At 41.3% G+C, this 19,188-nt stretch overlaps 6 protein-coding genes across 9 annotated transcripts; 3 read left to right on the forward strand and 3 right to left on the reverse strand.

The window, feature by feature from the left end:
* Positions 1-63: 63 nt before the first annotated feature.
* On the reverse strand, positions 64-1,538 carry LOC149618118 (uncharacterized). The gene is made up of 5 exons (XM_089855732.1): positions 972-1,538; positions 832-902; positions 631-741; positions 403-489; positions 64-138 (listed from the first exon to the last, which is right to left on the reverse strand). Exons 1-5 carry the CDS (start codon positions 1,180-1,182, stop codon positions 106-108), a joined length of 513 nt encoding a protein of 170 aa, XP_089711858.1. The 5' UTR covers positions 1,183-1,538; the 3' UTR covers positions 64-105.
* Positions 1,539-1,581: 43 nt separating this feature from the next.
* Positions 1,582-5,708, forward strand: Ipk1 (Inositol phosphate kinase 1). 2 transcript variants are annotated; one of them, XM_089855735.1, is made up of 11 exons: positions 1,582-1,870; positions 2,113-2,395; positions 2,456-2,583; positions 2,657-2,764; positions 2,823-2,881; positions 2,947-3,019; positions 3,630-3,740; positions 3,815-3,980; positions 4,054-4,319; positions 4,384-4,457; positions 4,664-5,708. In XM_089855735.1, the coding sequence occupies exons 1-11, from the start codon at positions 1,736-1,738 to the stop codon at positions 4,839-4,841; spliced, it is 1,581 nt and encodes a 526-aa protein (XP_089711861.1). In that variant the 5' UTR covers positions 1,582-1,735; the 3' UTR covers positions 4,842-5,708. The 2 variants fall into 2 exon arrangements, with proteins under 2 accessions (XP_089711861.1, XP_089711862.1); XM_089855736.1 differs by lacking the exon at positions 4,664-5,708 and adding an exon at positions 4,598-4,629 and having other exon boundaries at positions 4,384-4,485.
* Positions 5,709-5,730: 22 nt separating this feature from the next.
* Positions 5,731-6,948, reverse strand: Tim17b (Translocase of the inner mitochondrial membrane 17b). Its single transcript, XM_089855747.1, has 6 exons — positions 6,820-6,948; positions 6,473-6,572; positions 6,337-6,400; positions 6,147-6,275; positions 5,974-6,084; positions 5,731-5,901 (listed from the first exon to the last, which is right to left on the reverse strand). The coding sequence occupies exons 1-6, from the start codon at positions 6,843-6,845 to the stop codon at positions 5,828-5,830; spliced, it is 504 nt and encodes a 167-aa protein (XP_089711873.1). The 5' UTR covers positions 6,846-6,948; the 3' UTR covers positions 5,731-5,827.
* Positions 6,949-7,429: 481 nt separating this feature from the next.
* Mettl3 (methyltransferase like 3) lies at positions 7,430-12,952 on the forward strand. Its single transcript, XM_089855734.1, has 5 exons — positions 7,430-7,665; positions 10,576-11,030; positions 11,350-11,754; positions 11,825-12,494; positions 12,572-12,952. The coding sequence occupies exons 2-5, from the start codon at positions 10,580-10,582 to the stop codon at positions 12,831-12,833; spliced, it is 1,788 nt and encodes a 595-aa protein (XP_089711860.1). The 5' UTR covers positions 7,430-7,665; positions 10,576-10,579; the 3' UTR covers positions 12,834-12,952.
* Positions 12,953-13,558: 606 nt separating this feature from the next.
* Positions 13,559-15,601, reverse strand: LOC149618122 (uncharacterized). Of its 2 annotated transcripts, XM_089855742.1 has the most exons (5): positions 15,266-15,601; positions 15,045-15,195; positions 14,772-14,816; positions 14,360-14,490; positions 13,559-14,288 (listed from the first exon to the last, which is right to left on the reverse strand). In XM_089855742.1, the coding sequence occupies exons 1-5, from the start codon at positions 15,324-15,326 to the stop codon at positions 13,957-13,959; spliced, it is 720 nt and encodes a 239-aa protein (XP_089711868.1). In that variant the 5' UTR covers positions 15,327-15,601; the 3' UTR covers positions 13,559-13,956. The 2 variants fall into 2 exon arrangements, with proteins under 2 accessions (XP_089711868.1, XP_089711869.1); XM_089855743.1 differs by lacking the exon at positions 14,772-14,816 and having other exon boundaries at positions 15,266-15,594.
* Positions 15,602-15,768: 167 nt separating this feature from the next.
* LOC149618123 (uncharacterized) lies at positions 15,769-18,330 on the forward strand. 2 transcript variants are annotated; one of them, XM_089855745.1, is made up of 4 exons: positions 15,769-16,270; positions 17,339-17,664; positions 17,729-17,983; positions 18,134-18,330. In XM_089855745.1, exons 2-4 carry the CDS (start codon positions 17,462-17,464, stop codon positions 18,228-18,230), a joined length of 555 nt encoding a protein of 184 aa, XP_089711871.1. In that variant the 5' UTR covers positions 15,769-16,270; positions 17,339-17,461; the 3' UTR covers positions 18,231-18,330. The 2 variants fall into 2 exon arrangements, with proteins under 2 accessions (XP_089711871.1, XP_089711872.1); XM_089855746.1 differs by lacking the exon at positions 15,769-16,270 and having other exon boundaries at positions 16,330-17,664.
* Positions 18,331-19,188: the final 858 nt, after the last annotated feature.

Consider the following 19,188-nt stretch of genomic DNA (forward strand, 5'->3'; position numbering starts at 1 on the left):
GTTTTTATCAAAAAAAAAAAATACCAAAATGAATACAAATACAAAAACAAAGTGTCTTATAATTTAATAAACGGTTAGTTAGTTTGTTTGTTAGTTAGTGGAAGATTACTTTTCGACTGTGTCCATTGTCACGCATCTCTGGAAAGAAAAAAGGAATTATTTGGTAAAAATGGTTTCGTGTGAAAATAGTTCAATCCACCTTATTGCCTTTCGCCGGAAGTTAGGCTTAGCTCGGGATTCATGGGGGTGAGTAACGGGAAGAAATTCGTCCGATACAGTACATATTTTTGGCTTTTGTAGCAGACGACAGACGAATTTCTTCCCGTTACTCACCCCCATGAATACCGAGCTAAGCCTAACTTCCGGCGAAAGGGAATAAGGTGGATTCAAGTGATTTGTTACCGGAATCAGGTCGGTAAGTGAAGGTTGCGTCTGACCTGATGCGCTCATTTGGTAAGCTTGTTCTATGTAACATTTAACTAACTCATCCTAAAAACAAAAATAATTGGTTTTTTTCTTAAGTTTCAAGGAAAGGATGAACAAAGTAAGTCTATTCCTAGGAACAGTCTCAGATCGCTACTGTTTACGTCCCGTTTTCAATTAGGGTAAACGGAAACTTGTATACAATACCGAGTTATCGCTTGTATCGAGTGACAGGCAAAATGATTCGATGGTGTCGCTACCCGAATTGGAACTTAAAAACTCGTTGCAAAGCCCATTCGGTCCCAATAGTTGGGAAATCTATAAAGGACAAACGCAACACCGAGGCTTAGTCCGTGAGCTTCCTGAGCGGCACTATCGTCTTTTTCAAGCGCCTGTAAGACTACTTACAGTTGATCCGAATCCGTTGGACATGGCGCAGTTATCGAATGCAGCCAATTGTTCCGGTGTAGCCTCATTACCTGCAAACGGAAGAGTCCAGTAAAGACGTTGAATGATTTAGTTCTTTTTTAAATAACTACTGTACTGACTGCAGCCTTCCGTACGAAAGAAGTTCTGTATGGTTTGGTAGAGTCCCGTGTCGACCATGTCCTTCGAGGCTTCCGACATAGAAGAGTCCACTAATCCCTGCAAATACTGAGTACTGGGCATATTATCCGGCCCCGGGTAACGATACGCCCGACAAAGGACGGCCAAATACAATGTAAGAAAACATAATACTAATTTCGTATTAAAAACCATAGTGACTAATAAATTTAAGCAATGTGATGGCGGAGTGGTTACTTTTTATGTGATGGAATCAAAAAGCGAATGCCGCTTACTTTCGAAATCGATAAATCAGGTGAGAATGTAACAGTACCGCGCAAGTGTTTCGAATTTCCCGGTTCAGTGACACTTTGAAATACTTCCGTATTGTCAATCACCGACGTGTCGGCAATTCGATCAAATTCCTTTATAGATCGACTCCGAATCCTAGGATCCTTTCAAAATTGAAATAATTATTCGTACATCTTTAAAACGCAATTATTTTACATATTCAAATAATTAATTTTAATTAAATTTTCTTTGCTTATGTTCAGCGCGTATTTTGCCTTTTGCCGGAACTCGGAAGGGGGTTTTAACTTTGTCAAGTTCGTCTGCTTCTGCATCTTACGACCATGTTCTAGTCAAGTGCGAAGCCGGTAAGGCCAGTCTTTTCTTTCTCCGATTTAAAGTCTACTTAAAGCGCGATTAAAAGTAAAGTAGAAACTCCTCGAGTTCTATCAAAGCGGTATTTCCTCGGTGGAAATGTTAAATGGCCGATTCACGCTCTCTTCGTGACAAAATTTACAATGGAACTTACGATTTAACCTTAAGCCTCGGCTTACATCGAGAAAACCTTCAATATCGCGCTGAAGGAAACTCCAGCCTCGTAGTTCGACTAATTAAAGTAAGATACCATAATATTTAACTTTAAATTATCCCAAGAATAGTCTCGGGGGTTTAAATATAATAGTTGATAGTTATAAACTAGCTTAATTAAGGATTGGAGCAAGTTTAAATGGTTAGCCGCCATTTTTCTGGGGGTGGGGGGCCATTGCTTATTGCAGATAGTGTTGCACCTTAGAGTGAAATTGCTTTAGCCTTGAATGTTCCGTAATTATCATAATAATATTTAATCTAATGGGATAGGAAAACTGCATTTTACGCATTCCCAAAATTGATGGGGAGGAAACGGAGATTATTTCTTCCGAAGAGGGAAGTGACTTTGATGTTGAAGATGAAGGGAAGGGATGTCAATCACAGCACAGTGCTGTGGACGAAGCGTTGAGGGTGTTAAGAATGAGAAAGGCTTACGCTCAACGCGTCCTGAAACCCCTTTTGGGTGATGTTTACATTCCCCATATGGAAATTGTGCATTTGACCAAAGAAGACATTCAGTCCGTTAACGCAGCTGTTGATAAACAGAGACCAGGTAGAGTTTCAGAATCGCCTTTAATTGAATCAAGCCTTAGTTAAAAAGGATATTCCTCAGTTTTCCGGCGACATAAAGGTCTTTCTGTTCTCGGATCAGGATGTTACGCTCTTTTAATGCCTGATCTGTGCACTTCCCTCTATCCCAATCTTAACCCTAAAAGGAGCACCATCTCAATCGAGATTAAAGTAATTAATTTAAATTAATTCCTTTAATTTGAGGCCTTATTAACCACGTCAGTCGCTCGCTCTATCTATTTAGCCAAAGCAGGGATTTGTCAATTCCAAGGAATTCTTCTTAAACGAGCTTGATCAAAATCTAGTCAACAATTTCAATATTTGTAAATTCTGTCTTAAACAGTTCCTAAAGGTAAAAATAACAAGCGCTAGAGAAAGGCCTATTATTTGTCAACTAAACTCGTTTTAAGGTGCAAGAAGGTCGCTACAAATATCAAAGCAAGTTTTGTCCCTTGGACCTCTACAGCGGGTATATTTAAAGTCACCTTTGACCCTTCTATCATTTTTTAACTTTTATTACATTTATAATGAAAGATGTGATATCAGAATGAAGGGAGCTCTGCGCGAACTACTTAGAAACCCTCAAAATAACCTGAGAATATTCAAAGTAAATATATTAACTTAAGCCTTGGCGACCGTTAAGCCTTGGTTTTGAGCCTTGGCGACCGTTGTAGTATGGTAAGCCTTGGTTTAAAGCCATGGCGACCGGTGTAGTATGGTAAGCCTTGGTTTTAAGCCATGGCGACCGGTGTAGTATGGTAAGCCTTGGTTTTGAGCCTTGGCGACCGTTGTAGTATGGTAAGCCTTGGTTTTAAGCCATGGCGACCGTTGTAGTATGGTAAGCCTTGGTTTTAAGCCATGGCGACCGTTGTAGTATGGTAAGCCTTGGTTTTAAGCCTTGGCGACCGTTGTAGTATGGTAAGCCTTGGTTTTAAGCCTTGGCGACCGTTGTAGTATGGTAAGCCTTGGTTTGAAGCCTTGGCGACCGTTGTAGTATGGTAAGCCTTGGTTTTGAGCCTTGGCGACCGTTGTAGTATGGTAAGCCTTGGTTTTAAGCCATGGCGACCGTTGTAGTATGGTAAGCCTTGGTTTTGAGCCTTGGCGACCATTGTACTATGGTAAGCCTCGGTTTTAAGCCATGGCGACCATTGTAGTATGTTAAGTTTTGGTCAACGGTCATTTAATATCATATGGTGTGTTCCTGTTGTCTATTTTATGATGGGCAATTAATATTTGGTGGGGAGAAAGTCGAGTGTGGTTTGACCGAACTCTGGAATCATCTCTCCAAGTGTATCATCAATAAGAAAATGGCTCCTACTTACACTATCGTAAGTTAAATTAAGTACTTGGCGAGCGCAGGATCGCGTTTTAAGTTTGCTAAGAATCATTTTTGGCTTGGTAGGAAGAAGAATTGATTCATTTGGTCTTCAAAGCTTTGAAATGGTGTCCAAATGAATTGAAAAACATTCCCTTGGCCTCCCCCAACCCTCAAAGCAAGCGCACTTTCCCCTTTCAACAGTGTTATTACGCCCCGAAAAATTGCGCCGATAGAATTAAATGCGACGTTGGTGAGCCCAATTAATTATAATTAAGGTCTTCATGGGTGCAATTACTTAACTAACTTGTCGCGTGTACTATTAGCCGCGTGTTGCAAGCATTCTTTGCCAGTTGGTTGCGTCTTGGATTGCATTTTACGCGTTCAGACATTAGGGGGTTCCTCCTTGGAGACGGTCTTACCCTACTCGCAGTATTGCGACAGTCCCGAGTCGGCTCCGTTCAGGAACGCGTCTCGTTACTTGTCGGCTTCATCTAACGGCCATATCTACCCCGCCACGCTTATCCCCAAATACGCTGGCTCCCTCGAACCCGCATTTGACGAAACTCAGTCGCAATTCTACAAAAGAAAGGTAGAAAACAGGTTCCAAGTTAGAAATCCCCGGGATTGATTCAATTTCTATTTGAACCAATTAGATTTGGGAGTACTTGGTTTCGCTAACGGCGAAAGATTGTTCTATCATCATATCTCTCGAGCCTTTATCCCAAAAGTAAGACGCGAGTTAATAAATGGACAAGGCTTAATTAACGTTAATCCTTGGACAAGGCTTAATTAACGTTAATCCTTGGACAAGGCTTAATTAACGTTAATCCTTGGACAAGGCTTAATTAACGTTAAGCCTTGGGCAAGGCTTAATTAACGTTAAGCCTTGGCGCGTATTTTACTCGGGATTTAAACGTAATAAACATGTTTTAGGCTTGAAAATAAGTACGAAGAACGCGTCTTGCGCGGAACAAGTGGTGTAGATTACTTTACTCGAGTCCAAATTGTGGATTTGGACCCAAAACCAGTTCGTAATATCCCTAAGAACTACGAGGCCAACAAGAAACTAGTCAACGCTTACGTTCAACATCAAAGAGGTCACCTCTGTTAATTACATTACCTTCCCGTCCCCGCCACCCCCTTTAGGCTTCCAATTAAGTAGCGTAATCATGATAATCCATAATTATAATTAATTACCCCTTAAAAATAATTTGTGATAATAATTTAAGGGGAGGGGGATGTTTTAAAAATAATAATAACGGATTGAAATTATTTTGACATATATTTAAAATTTTAATTTATTGAGGTAATTATCGTCGTCAAAGTAATTAAGTAGCCAAATTTTTAATCATTAATGTCTTAATTAAATGGAAGAAATGTCTTGTAGAGTCTTAATCGTGTTTTTAAAATTAATTTTGTTAACAAATTCATTGTGTTAAAGAGAGAACGAACGAAAGAAGAAAGAGAGGATGAGTGTCAAGTACTTATTTAATTCCTTAGGATTTTAAACTCGACCACAAATAATAAAAATTAACCTTCAACCCCTAATAATTAATTTCCAGTGTAATTTTCCTACCACCATTTTAAAAAGATGTTCAAAAGGTTTATTTTTAATCCTCCTTATCCCTTGATGCGCGAGTCAAAATTAAAAATCACGCGTCGTCTGCTTACAGAAAAAAATATTAAGGACTCCCAAGCAGACGACGCGTTATTTTAAGCGGATTTGCTGGTCACGTTAAGCCTTGGCGCGCGCATGGGGAATAAGGTGGATTCTTCTTTATTTTTAATCCTCCTTATCCCTTGATGCGCGAGGCAAAATTAAAAATCACGCGTCGTCTGCTTACAGAAAAAAATATTGAGGACTCCGAAGCAGACGACGCGTTATTTTAAGCTGGTCGCGTTAAGCCTTGGCGCGCGCATGGGGAATAAGGTGGACTCTCCTTTATTTACAGTAAATAAAATAAAAGTTAATTTGTCATTAATTTGATTAATTAGAATGGTTTGTGTGTGTCAATACTTTATTTATTAATTAATTCTGCTATGTACAAATTAATTTTAGGTCAATTTTAGACGTGAAATGAATGTTATCAAAATAATTTATTGATAATTTTGTGCCCCAAATCCTTGCGTTGCGTTACTGATTCTAGAGGGATCTTCCATTTGAGGGTCAACTGAAATAGAAGATTACAAGGGTCAAAGTTCATAATCTAAAGTGATTAATTTAAAGGGGAGGTCAATATTACTTGGTTTAAACTGTTCAGCGGAATATCTGGTAACTAAAATGCCAACGCCTTCAATCAATGCTAATAAGACGCCACCTATGACTGCTGAACCTACCATTGCACCAGCTCCGTCTGGAAATAGAGGAGATTTAAGTGTTACCCAAGGTCAAAGTTTATTGATGGGTAATACATACTTCTAACAGCTAAAATGGCTCCAGTCAGGGCTCCACTGGTAATGGAATTCCAGGGATCTTCCTTCTTTCTTATATGGACCATTGTGCAGTCAATTGTCGAGAAAAGTCCACCCCAAACCGCAAAATTACCTTTTTGGGTATGGAAAGTCATTCATTTTCATTATTAACAATTTAATCTCAATTAATTTACCTCCAATTATGGGTCCTCTTTCCTTAATAGCGGCTAAACTTCCTATTAATCGCCTATTGATACCCTGAATTCAATAAAACTTAAGGTTAACGATTCAAATTTAATAGTTTTATTCGTTAGATTCATTGGTACATACAGATGGGGCGTTTCTAAAGCCTTTAATGCTTTGAAATACGGAACCCCCGATGGCCCCCATGGTAAAGGCTCCCCCGCAATCATCTACAATTCGCCATGGGCTAAAATATTAATTTAAATTAGTTTTAATTGATATTGAAACGCGCATTACGTAACTTTTAAAGTCTATTGCTCTGCATGTGGGATAGCCGAGGCTTAGCAATTAAATAGGTTTTTACGCAATTAAACGGTGGAAATTTCTCATAATTCATATTTATGTTTAATTTGAAGGTATTTTTTAGTTTTAGAATTAATTTTTATCGTTAAATTTTTGTTTAATTAACAGATAATTAAGGAAAATTCTCATACCATGGTTCTCGAGCGTATTCCTCCATTATTGACCCTGAATTTAAAAAGAGTTTGACCTTTAGAAACAGCACCAGACATAAGCTAAAGAGAAATTGGACACTAAAAACGATTGGTTGACAGAGTGAAGCAGACGAAATGGACAAGTTCTGTCACTTTTGTGCCTGAGCGGCAGGCTGGGAAATAATGATATTTTTTAAACTAGTCCTTTGGACCAGTGACCCCCTAGTATCTGAAATAATTTACTGGTCTCCGGAGTGGTCCCAGCCTTTGCTCTCCAATAGATTTGCAATTAATAAACTGGTCCCGAGGACCATTAACCCCCACTTCTTCAATTAAAAAACTAGTCCAGGCAATTAATAAACTGGTTTTGGACCAGAGGAAGTGTGCTATTTCCCAGCCTGCTGAGCGGAGCCTACGTTAATGGTTCTAATAATAATTTGCAAGTGATTAAATTAATTTCTTCCTTCATCCATTCCATAACAAGTTTGGCGACAAAAACACGTGCTGAAGAAAGATCAAACTATGACGTTAACAATAACTTGGGGTTGTGAAAGAGGACGCTTTATATGTCTCCACAAATATTACTCCATGGTAGCTGTTTTTTATTCTGATGGTGTTCTAAATCGTCGTCTGCTCTCAAGTTGAAGTTCTCAAAATTGTTTGAGTGTGTCCGGCGGTTTGTAAATTACGGTTCCGTGTAAGATTTTGACGTAAAGTTTATTAATGTTAAGTTAACTAAGTTTAAAAAGTGTAGTTGTCTGTGAATACATCATCTTTTGTGTGAGTTTGTTTCAAGTTTGAGTGGAATAGTGGTCAACAGTCGATTCTTGAAAACAAAGGCCTAAAGTAAGTGCCACCTTAGCTTTCATTCATTATTCATATGCATTGTAATCCGCATGAGTGTCAATGGCTGAAACTAAATTAATTTGATGTCGGGTTGTAAAATAATTAGTGCCATAAATAGCTAAGAAGTTCAGTTAAATTTAAAACTACTCAATGTTAAAAGATTTTCACTGTGTTTGTTAAGGCCTCCTGGTGTAAATGGTATGAATCCTCCATGTGTAAACTATCTATAGAGTGCTGTCAGTTGTGACGTCAGATCCAAGGTTAAACGTCACAAGTCAGCAATGGGCGGCCATGACAGTTACCGTTGTTTCTTTATGGGAAAACAGCATGGGTGACGTCACACCGGCGCTTCTGACAGCACTCTATAGGCAGGGCCAAAAATAAGAAAAATTTCTAATAAGACATGTGTCCACTGTCTAGTCTCCAGTGACCCCTCCTTTACCAGCGACCCCTCCTTTACCAGCAAAATTTATATGACAATATTCACTGGAGTCACAATTAAGCAAAATGTTCACAAACATACCCCCTCATAGGAATAGCATCACACGAAACTTTGCAGGCTCATAACTCAGGTTCTACTAGAGATACGGGGATGCCCTTTGAGTATGTTATAGTCCAAATTGTCCCCCATCCAACCATACTAAGAACTTAGGGCTACGACCAACAGGGGACGAGTACTTAAGCAAAACGTAAACAAACAGCTCCCTCCATAGGAATAGCATTAGACCCAACTTTGGTGGCTCATAACTCAGGTTCTACTAGAGATACTGGGATGTCCTTTGAGTATGTTATAGTCCAATTTGTCCCCCATCCAACCATACTAAAGTCTTAGGGCTGCGATAAACAGGGGCCAAGTAATTAAGCAAAACGTAAACAAGCAGCTCCCTCCATAGGAATAGCATTAGACCCAACTTTGTTGGCTCATAACTCTGGTTCTACTGGAGATACGCGGATGCCCTTTGAGTATGTTATAGTCCTATTTGTCCCCCATCCAACCATACTAAAGTCTTAGGGCTGCGATAAACAGGGGTCGAGTAATTAAGCAAAACGTAAACAAACAGCTCCCTCCATAGGAATAGCATTAGACCCAACTTTGGTGGCTCATAACTCAGGTTCTACTAGAGATACTGGGATGTCCTTTGAGTATGTTATAGTCCAATTTGTCCCCATCCAACCATACTAAAGTCTTAGGGCTGCGATAAACAGGGGTCGAGTAATTAAGCAAAACGTAAACAAGCAGCTCCCTCCATAGGAATAGCATTAGACCCAACTTTGTTGGCTCATAACTCTGGTTCTACTGGAGATACGCGGATGTCCTTTGAGTTTGTTATAGTCCAATTTGTCCCCATCCAACCATACTAAAGTCTTAGGGCTGCGATAAACAGGGGTCGAGTAATTAAGCAAAACGTAAACAAACAGCTCCCTCCATAGGAATAGCATTAGACCCAACTTTGGTGGCTCATAACTCAGGTTCTACTAGAGATACTGGGATGTCCTTTGAGTATGTTATAGTCCAATTTGTCCCCCATCCAACCATACTAAAGTCTTAGGGCTGCGATAAACAGGGGCCAAGTAATTAAGCAAAACGTAAACAAGCAGCTCCCTCCATAGGAATAGCATTAGACCCAACTTTGTTGGCTCATAACTCTGGTTCTACTGGAGATACGCGGATGCCCTTTGAGTATGTTATAGTCCTATTTGTCCCCCATCCAACCATACTAAAGTCTTAGGGCTGCGATAAACAGGGGTCGAGTAATTAAGCAAAACGTAAACAAACAGCTCCCTCCATAGGAATAGCATTAGACCCAACTTTGGTGGCTCATAACTCAGGTTCTACTAGAGATACTGGGATGTCCTTTGAGTATGTTATAGTCCAATTTGTCCCCCATCCAACCATACTAAAGTCTTAGGGCTGCGATAAACAGGGGCCAAGTAATTAAGCAAAACGTAAACAAGCAGCTCCCTCCATAGGAATAGCATTAGACCCAACTTTGTTGGCTCATAACTCTGGTTCTACTGGAGATACGCGGATGTCCTTTGAGTTTGTTATAGTCCAATTTGTCCCCATCCAACCATACTAAAGTCTTAGGGCTGCGATAAACAGGGGTCGAGTAATTAAGCAAAACGTAAACAAGCAGCTCCCTCCATAGGAATAGCATTAGACCCAACTTTGTTGGCTCATAACTCTGGTTCTACTGGAGATACGCGGATGCCCTTTGAGTATGTTATAGTCCTATTTGTCCCCCATCCAACCATACTAAAAACGTAGGGCTACGACAAACAGGGGCCGAGTAATTAAGCGAAATGTTCAAACACGTGCCATAGGAATAGCATCACACCCAACTTTGCAGGCTCGTAACTCAGGTTCTACCAGAGATACGGGGACGTCCTTTGAGTATGTTATAGTCCAAATTGTCCCCCATCCAACCATACTAAAAACTCAGGGCTACGACCAACAGGGGGCGAGTAATTAAGGAAAATGTGCGTCAACTCATGGTATCGTCTCACTTATTGTTATTATGTTACTTATGATTTTTGCACTAAACTTTGAAGGCCCATAACTCTTGTTCTATTAGAGATACGGGGAACTCCTTTGAATATGTTATAGCCCTCTTTGCTGCCCTTACAAGGATACTTTAAACTTGAGGCTACGTCAATATCTTCGTCAACTTATGTTAGCGTCTCACTTATTGGTATTATGTTACTTATGATTTTTAACACCCAACTTTGGAGGCTCATAACTCTGGTTCTACTAGATATAGGGGGATGTCCTTTGAGTATGTTATAGTCCAATTTGCACCCCCCCCCCTCCCCATCCAACCCTCAGATTACGCATCCTAAATTGACGGGATTTTTCTAAGTTCCACATAACTTTAAAACTATAAAAATAGTTTTGGGATTGTTTTGAAGGACAATGTCAGACACTTGGAGCGATATCCAAGCCTTCAAGTCGAAACAGAGCAGTTTCCGGGAACGTCTACAACGTCGCAAGAAAGAACGCGAAAATATAGTTTTAGCCGTTGATGTCCCAGAATCATCAGACTCCTTAACGGGGGTCATCTCGAAAAGTGGGCCCACAAGTCCAGTTTCCTTTTCACTGAAAGACTCTCTGGAAAAAGGGACAAAATCTCAGCAAGATGTAGCCACTCCCGATGTGCCTGATGAGCAAATTGTGGCCAGTTACGAGGAATTGGAGGAGAAGTTGTTGATAGTGTTGTGCGAAGTGGCCTTGAATCTTCCAGTGGATTCGAGAGCTTTAGTCAAACAAGTCTCTCGAGCTTTGGGCTTAGAAACTAAAGCGTCGCACGTCTCTGTTGAGAACTTATTGCAGAAACTTTCGGCTCAAGAGCTGATCAAAGTCAAAGGTACATCAAGGATGATGGGGAGAGAATGCGTAATCTGCGGGAAATCGGAGGACACGCTAACTGTGGAACGGCTCAGGTCCGGTGGGACGCTAGGAAATGGGGGAGGAATGCTCGGAAAATTGCGTACGGTCTTCCTAATTCGTCTGACGTCGACCGTCCACCATTTTCCCGAGTATTCCTCACACACTTCTCGTGTCCCACCGGACCCGAGTCGTTCCACAGTTAGCGTGTCCGCCGACTTCCCTCGGATTACGCGTCTTTGGGCTTATCTTGCACCAAAGAGAGATGGGCGCAATCTCTGTCGTTTTCACCTTGGTAGAATCATTGAACTCGGAGGGAGAAACGTGTCTCGTGGTATCATGGGCGGATCACACCAAACTGCAGGCCGTTTCGAACGAATATACGCGTAAAGGAGAACGAAATAAAGCCGCGACGGAACCCCAGAGCTCAGCAAGTCGGAAACGAACGGCTGATGATAAGCCAGAGATTGAATTGAAAGAGGATATTCCACCCGCGAAATCTGGCAAACACGTAGCTAAAGCGGGGTCTGGTGGAGCGGCGGCGGCCGTGGCGGCCATTAAGGAGGTCGAATCCATCGAGAGTCTCTTGTCCTTGCCCTCAGCTCGCGAAAAGGAAACCAAGAAAGTGGGAGCGGAAATACTGGAATTGCTCAGTCGACCAACTGCCAAAGAAAAATCACTTGTTGAGAGATTCAAGTCTCAAGGTAAATAACTCGTCGTCTTATTGATGGACTTGTCCACGCTCGGGACTTTTTTATTTTAATTTTGTTTCAGGTGGTGCTCAGGTGAAAGAGTTCTGCCCTCACGGCATCAAGGAAGAATGCAAAAAAGTGTGCGGAGAAACGTGTAAGAAACTTCACTTCAAAAAGATCATCCAAAAGCACACTGACGAAGCGCTGGGCGACTGTTCCTTCCTTAACACTTGCTTCCACATGGACACTTGCAAGTACGTCCATTACGAAGTGGATTATTCCGCCACGGGAGGCGGTGCTAAAGGACAAGTGGCGCTTCCGGGATCGGAGGAGCGCTTGGGCGTCATACCCGGCTCTCTGAATGGCGAGACGGTCTTGTACCCGACTCAATGGATCCAGTGCGACTTGCGTTTCTTCGACATGAGCATTCTGGGCAAGTTCGCGGTCATCATGGCTGATCCTCCTTGGGATATCCATATGGAACTTCCCTACGGAACCATGTCCGATGATGAAATGAGGCAACTTAACGTTCCTGGCCTTCAGGATGAAGGTTTGATCTTTCTGTGGGTGACTGGTCGCGCCATGGAGTTGGGTCGTGAATGTTTGCGTTTATGGGGTTATACACGCTGCGACGAGATCATCTGGGTCAAAACCAATCAGTTACAGCGCATCATTAGAACAGGTAGAACGGGACATTGGCTTAATCACGGAAAAGAACATTGTCTCGTCGGAGTCAAAGGCAACGTCGAAAAGTAAGTAAAAACATGCCCCCCTCCCCCCCTCGAAGTCGGGTCTCCAAAACGTAACCACGTCCTCGACACCCTCTTAGGTTCAACCGTGGCTTAGATTGCGACGTCATTGTAGCCGAAGTGCGCGCTACCAGTCACAAACCTGACGAAATCTACGGAATGATCGAGAGATTATCCCCGGGTACTCGTAAGATCGAGTTATTCGGTCGTCCACATAATGTCCAACCCAATTGGATGACGCTGGGTAACCAGTTAGACGGCGCTCGACTCCATGATCCCGCATTGATACAAGCTTTTAATCAACGATACCCTGATCAGAATTGCATGAAGAAACCGGATTAATAACGCGGACGCGCAAATAAGTAAGTTAACCAAACCAACGACATCTGTAAATATTCGCTGTCGCGTTTGACGTAAAGAATAAACACCAAGTAGAATCGAAACACTTTCATCAAAGTTAACGAACGACTTAGCTTTATTGGGAGTCGATACATCAAGTTTTTATTAAGCCTATAGGGAGCTAACAGTTCTGACCCTGAAACGTCACACCCTGTTCTATCTCTTACTGGAGTTTCATCCCCCCTAACGGTTGGAAACAGTATTCTACGTTCAAAATTGCCAACCAGAGAGGGGCTGCGTGACGTCAGACTATCTCTTCCCCCTAGCATGCAGTTGTTAGCTCCCTATTAGCCTTATTCCTGATCAGCGCCATCTACCCATTGCGGTGACTTTGAGAACTACTGTAAGCGGCAAGCCAATCAGATGTCGCTAAATTCTGGTGACGTCACTGACTGGCACTCTCGAGTCTTACCAAAAATGACGTCACCAGATTTTAGCGACATCTGATTGGCTTGCCGCTTACAATAGTTCTCAAAGTCACCGCTATGGGTAGATGGCGCTGATCAGGAATAAGGCTAATTGCGGACCCAGTTTCAAAAATATCACGTGATACGCTTATAAACTCCATTGAGCCACTCGGAATGGGTGGTCGTTCTGAGAGAGATGATGTTTGTAGACATTAAGGTACGGACAACGATCAGTAAACGTTACAAGAGAAACAACATTGATTCTTTTTATGAAAAAGCATCGTCTTTATTTAAATTGAATTGAAAATGAGTACTTTGTTTATTAAGTCTAGTATATAATATAGTTTTGACAAAATGACAATGATTAAAATGGGGTTTTGTTGTTTTTTCTGCGACGGGGCAACGAAGTACCTCGCCATTCGTCAAGATACATTAAGATCACAAGGGCATTGTTGACAATATTTTGCGAAAATCGCAATAAGCTAAATTAAAATTAAGATTAAGTGAAGATAATTAATTCTTTTTTAAAAACAGCAAAATGCAATGCAAGTTAATTAATATGGCTGCGACAGTCTTAAAATGACCATAATGGTATGGCATACGCGCAAAGACGTGTCCCTTTTCAAGCTTGCAAATATTTTCTTTGGAGATTCTTTCTCTTAATAACCCGGGTTATAAGGGTGTTGATTGGGCTCGCCCATTGGGTAAGGAGGAGGGACCGCCCCGCCGCCTTGAACAGGAGGATACGAGCCCTGATAACCTCCGGTTGGAGGATAACCGCCCGCCTGTGGTTGAGGTGGATATCCTTGTTGAGGTGGATAAGGTTGAGGTTGTTGTTGAGGAGGGGGGTAATTGGGGTAGGCCGGGGGCGGGGCTTGTTGTTGTCCATAAGGATCCATGGGTTTCTGTTGGGGATACGCGTTCATTTGATGGCCAGGGTAATCGCCCGTTGAAGCCGCCGCAGCCGTCATGGGAGTTGTTGTAGCTGGACCTGATGAAGAAACAATGTTTCAATGTTTTAATGATGTCTTAAGTCCTTGTGGGTCTGTTGATGGTTGTTACCATAGACGTGTCCTCGTTTCCTTCGTCTAGCCAAAAGACAGCAACTGCAGCAGAAACACGAGATGACCACGACAATAACAACCAATACGATTGCCGATACCAGAACTCCGACTATAACTCCGATTGTGTTTCTGTAAAAAACGGAACTCATTTTGTAAGTACCTTCCGACTTTTTTAATTATAACACACAGAAGCTGCAACATAAGGTAATTAAAACTAACGTAATTAAGTCCATTATTAGTTAGTTAATCGCAATGACTAGTTAAGTTAATTAATGGGGGAAAAGTGCTAAATCAAATTAAAAGTGTGCTCATAGAACATAAAAGTGCGGTAAATCAAAATTATGAGTAATGTCTCGTTATTGAAAACATTGATAGTTTAGACGCTAATTAAACTAATTATTTGGACTTACTTAACGACTTTGTTAGTGTTAAGCTGCTTTGGTGTCCTGCCAGCCCTGTTTTGAGCCCCGTTTTTTATTGATTTCGCGTTGATGATGCATTTAACAAGGAATGTACGAAATAATACAAAAGAGAAGAAAGAAGACAGATGCACAAGTCAAACCCTGTTTATTAATTTATTAATTAACTACCCCTTTCCCCGTTAATGCGTGAAAATAATTAGTTTTAACAACACAAATAATAACAACAGCGAAGTGGGTGTGGGGAGGAGATGGTGTGCTTACATGGCTTGGGAGAATTCCTCACTGCTGCAACAATAACGCAATTTCTTGGGGCCGCAACAGAATACCTTATCGCGACTGTCGATGTTTGGACGGGGACATGTTAGGATACGCGTGTCTCCGTATACTTCCCTAGTGCATGTTTCGCTCGATACTAATAAGATTTCAATACTTACATGGGGCTTTTTCCTTCGCAATTTAAAAATATCGCTTTAATTACTTACCAAATGTAATTAAATTAATTAAAATCGTGGCTAAAGCGACTATCGCTAGTCGAAGATCCATTTTCTTATCTTTTTTTCAAGTATTTGTTCCTTTTTAAGACAATAGTTCCTGGTTGCTTGCTACCAACCAAGGTTGCTATACCAATTTTTTAAACCAAGGCCTGACCGATTCGACGCTTTCGCGACTGCTGCAGACGTTAGATTGTACTTGTAGACGCGCTAATTATAATTAAAATGGTAATTAAAATTTCTCCCTTATTTCAGGACATCACGGATGTGAATAGACTTCCGATTTCAAGACGATACCATCACTGGCCAACTGGCCGACTACAAGTGAATTAATGAGTCAGGCGTGACGTCAATCAAGGTACAGTAGGCGGGAACTCCTCCCCTAAAAACGTCACTTTTTTTTGGTAAATGTGTATGTTATGGCGCGGATAGTTTGCGACTCTCTCGGCAGATGGCGCGTTGTCTCTGTTGACAAATTTCTTTTTGTTGCGTGAATTCAAAACTAGGTCACGTGATTCGTAATGGCGCGAAATTTGAATCTCGCCTAGAATGTGGACTAAATTTTTTTGACGAAATGTGATATTTAACTTCGTTTCTTTGAATCTCCGAGTATTGTAACATGACGTATTTCCGGTTACATCGATTTATTATTGGGAAAAACTTAATTTTCAATAAAAATTAGCGTCTTGTACGTAACTGTTATCGCGTCTTTGACGTTTTCGAATAAGAACCTTTTCGAGCATGCGCGAGTTTAGAAGAGCAAACGTACCGAACTGAACGCGAAGCAGGTGTGTTTCTCCCCGTGTTCGTGTTTGTCCCGCTGGCACGCGCCCGAGTCAACACCAAACGCCACTCGGACGTTCGCTCGACCCAAGAGTGGACATCACACGTGTAGTTACTCATTTCATTCCCGCCTACTCCTGGACTTTAATTAGACACGTCCTTTGAAGTTACCGACCAACCAAAGGACTTACACAACGTACTCGGCGTATACAGGTAATTGAATTTTACAATTACTTCATGTTAGTCTTGATAATAGTTGAAAACAATGTTAGTAATTGTTTAGTTAAATTTTTGACGGAAAAAACGGATAAAATTACTGATTTTAAGATTGCATTCTGTTGCTATATGATAAACCCGGAATGTTTGAATTGGCTGAAGTAATTTCGCCTTGAAAGTTATTGAAGAATTTTATATTTAAATTTTTTTCCCATGATATTTGTGGCTGATTTTGTTAGTTTCGCGCCCTTTGATATTTTAAAAGTCTTTTAAAGGAATTAAAGGGTGGGGTCTTTGAAAATGCATGCCTTCGGTCGGTGGGGGGGTCCTTGAAGGGACTCACTCTACTTTACTTAGACCCTATTACCTCTCAGAGGCGGGAAAGGGGGGGGGTTCTCTCTAATCTGGACGTGTCCCACGCCCATCATCCATCTACCTACTGTTGTCCATCGACGTGGATCTAATATATTGGAAGGCTAAGACCTCCTTATACTTCATTTAACCCTCAGCCTTTAACTTTAGTAGTTCCTAAGTCACCTCTTTTCCGTGTGCATTCGTCTTCTTGCTCTCTTGGCCATTACAAACTCTTAAGTAATGAAATTTGGACATTATATATAGCTACCTTCAATAAGTATAATTCCTCCAAGATTCGACCAATTCTAATGTTTTGTTTTCTTAGTTACTTGTTAATTTATGCTTCATAATTTTTAATATGAATCGATAATGAAGTTTCAAACTATGTATAAGCTACAAGGGGAGTCATTCCCCCTTTCCGGGGTAAGGGGGGTAGAGCCGGGGTTGTAGTATTTAAATGGTTTCCTAGAAACAGCATAGGATTCGGATCGATACCGCGTGTATCGTGCACCAAGATCTTATTCGCCTCTATGGGCTATTTTATTCAATTTTTTATCACGGAGGTAAGGTAAGGAAAACTGTCCGTCCATTAAGAGCGGAAACACTCTAGACTCCCACTCGAAGCGAGAGCGCCAACGTCCGAGACCACTTGTCCCCGAGTGTGATAATTTCTCGGATCAGTTACTGTTGTTTGTACTTAATTACTTTCAGGTTGAATCCATAATGGATGAACGCCTTCGATATACTGTTTCATTTCTTGATGGTCAAAAGGGCACGACGGTTAGTTAGAAATGAAGGACGGACGACGGTGGTTTTGAGTCTTTTAATTCAAGGATGAAAACGTTCCGTGGAATGAATTGCGAGGGAAGGTGGCGTTACGCCCTCGCTCTCTGGTTTTTCCTGGCCACCGCCATCTTCCTCTTAGGACTGGCCTTCTTGGTAACAGGGGCCGTTTACGGTAAACGAGGACTTTGGTTATTCGCCACTGGTGCCCTGGCTCTTGTGGTATCCCTACCCGCTTTGGCCATCTTCCTTTGGTTAGTCGGGATTGGTCGCTCTATCTTTATCGTCCTAACTAAGTACTTTTGGATGGTGTTTTAGGTACGTCTTCTGTAGGTCGTCACGATCGCGTGGTCATCGAGACGAGGGGACAGCGTCTCAGTTACGGACTTACGATGGCCCGCTTTCCGTCATCGACGCTTCCCGTTCTTTGTCCGAGGCCGAACTCAGGTCCGATTACCCCATGGGACCCCTTCTCATCATGACCTTGCCCCGACCTCGACAGGATAACCAGCGATTGGCCAATATACCCACCGGAGATAGTCCCGTCTCGAACCCAGGATTCGGATCGAAAAGGCTAGTAACTTTTCGTACTCTTTTGTATGTTGGGCCAGAAATCCCCCTTTCCCCCCCCCCCCAAAGAAAACCGGATTATGGCGGTCTCATCTATGTTTTTGGTACTTTGTTTGTGTCTTATGATCGTTTGTTTGTGTTTTTGTCCTTCAGGCATCAGGCGTCGAGGAATTATCCGCCGTTGGCCAGTGAAGAGACCCTGTCACCCTCTTTGAAGTCATCCCTTGACGCCATTCATAACGCAATATAAACTCGAACATGCACGCCAATTGCCCATGAACTTTTAATCTAGTCTCAAGCTAAACTTGTAGATAGATTGGTTTTTAAACGTAATAAATTGTTGCCCATTATGTTGTGTTGTTTCAATTATTCCTAGAGTGGGGTGTTCGTCTTGACCAGCTGGCGTCGTTGAGCGCGTGATCGAGTGGGCTATGTCTTTACTCGATATTTATTTACTCTGTTTATTAGCTGTCTGCTACCAATTCGGTAGAGTATTTTTTGAATGATCTTTCATGGGTTTGTTCTTTGTTCTTTCGGGCGCTTTATTCTCGCGGTAAAGTCGGGATTATGTTAATATTTTGCGTTAGCTTAGTTAAATTAACATTAAATATAGTAATTAAGCGTATGGACGAAGGTAATGAAGATTTTTATAACTTAGAAGTAAAATGTTAGTTTGGTTAAAGGTCAACCTGATAGGGACCGAGGCTTAACGTTTTGTAAAACTAAACCAAGGCCCGTCCCGATTTGGGTTCTTTAATTTAGCCTTTGTTACCTTAGAAACATTAGTTAATGCCTTCAGTTAGTTTAAATTCATTTAAATTAATCTTAATTCTAAAAGATTAGATTTAGTCAGGATTTTTAGATAGTTTTCATAGTTTTATTATTAAGCCAAAGCTAATGCGGGTAATTTTATGGCATCAGAAAAACGATGGAAGATCAAATTTACGTAAATGACTTCTTAAATTGGAGACACGGAGATTGACCTGAGGATATGGACACTAAAGGAGTAAGTCAAAAGTCATTTATAATCACACCTGTATTTTGGGGGGGGGGGGGTGTTGGTTTAGGGAAAGTGACCTTTGAACTTGAGTTACTTGTCCCTTGTCAATTGAGGTTGCAATAGTGCAAATTTAAGCAAGGCATTTTATTTTTATGGTTTAACAGAAAATTCTCGTGAAAATTAGTAATTACATTAAGTAATTAATCAA

Source organism: Phalangium opilio, unplaced genomic scaffold (assembly GCF_054372755.1).
Source record: "Phalangium opilio isolate 3A_F unplaced genomic scaffold, DU_Popi_V2 ptg000209l_1, whole genome shotgun sequence".
Taxonomy (NCBI): Eukaryota; Metazoa; Arthropoda; class Arachnida; order Opiliones; family Phalangiidae; genus Phalangium; species Phalangium opilio.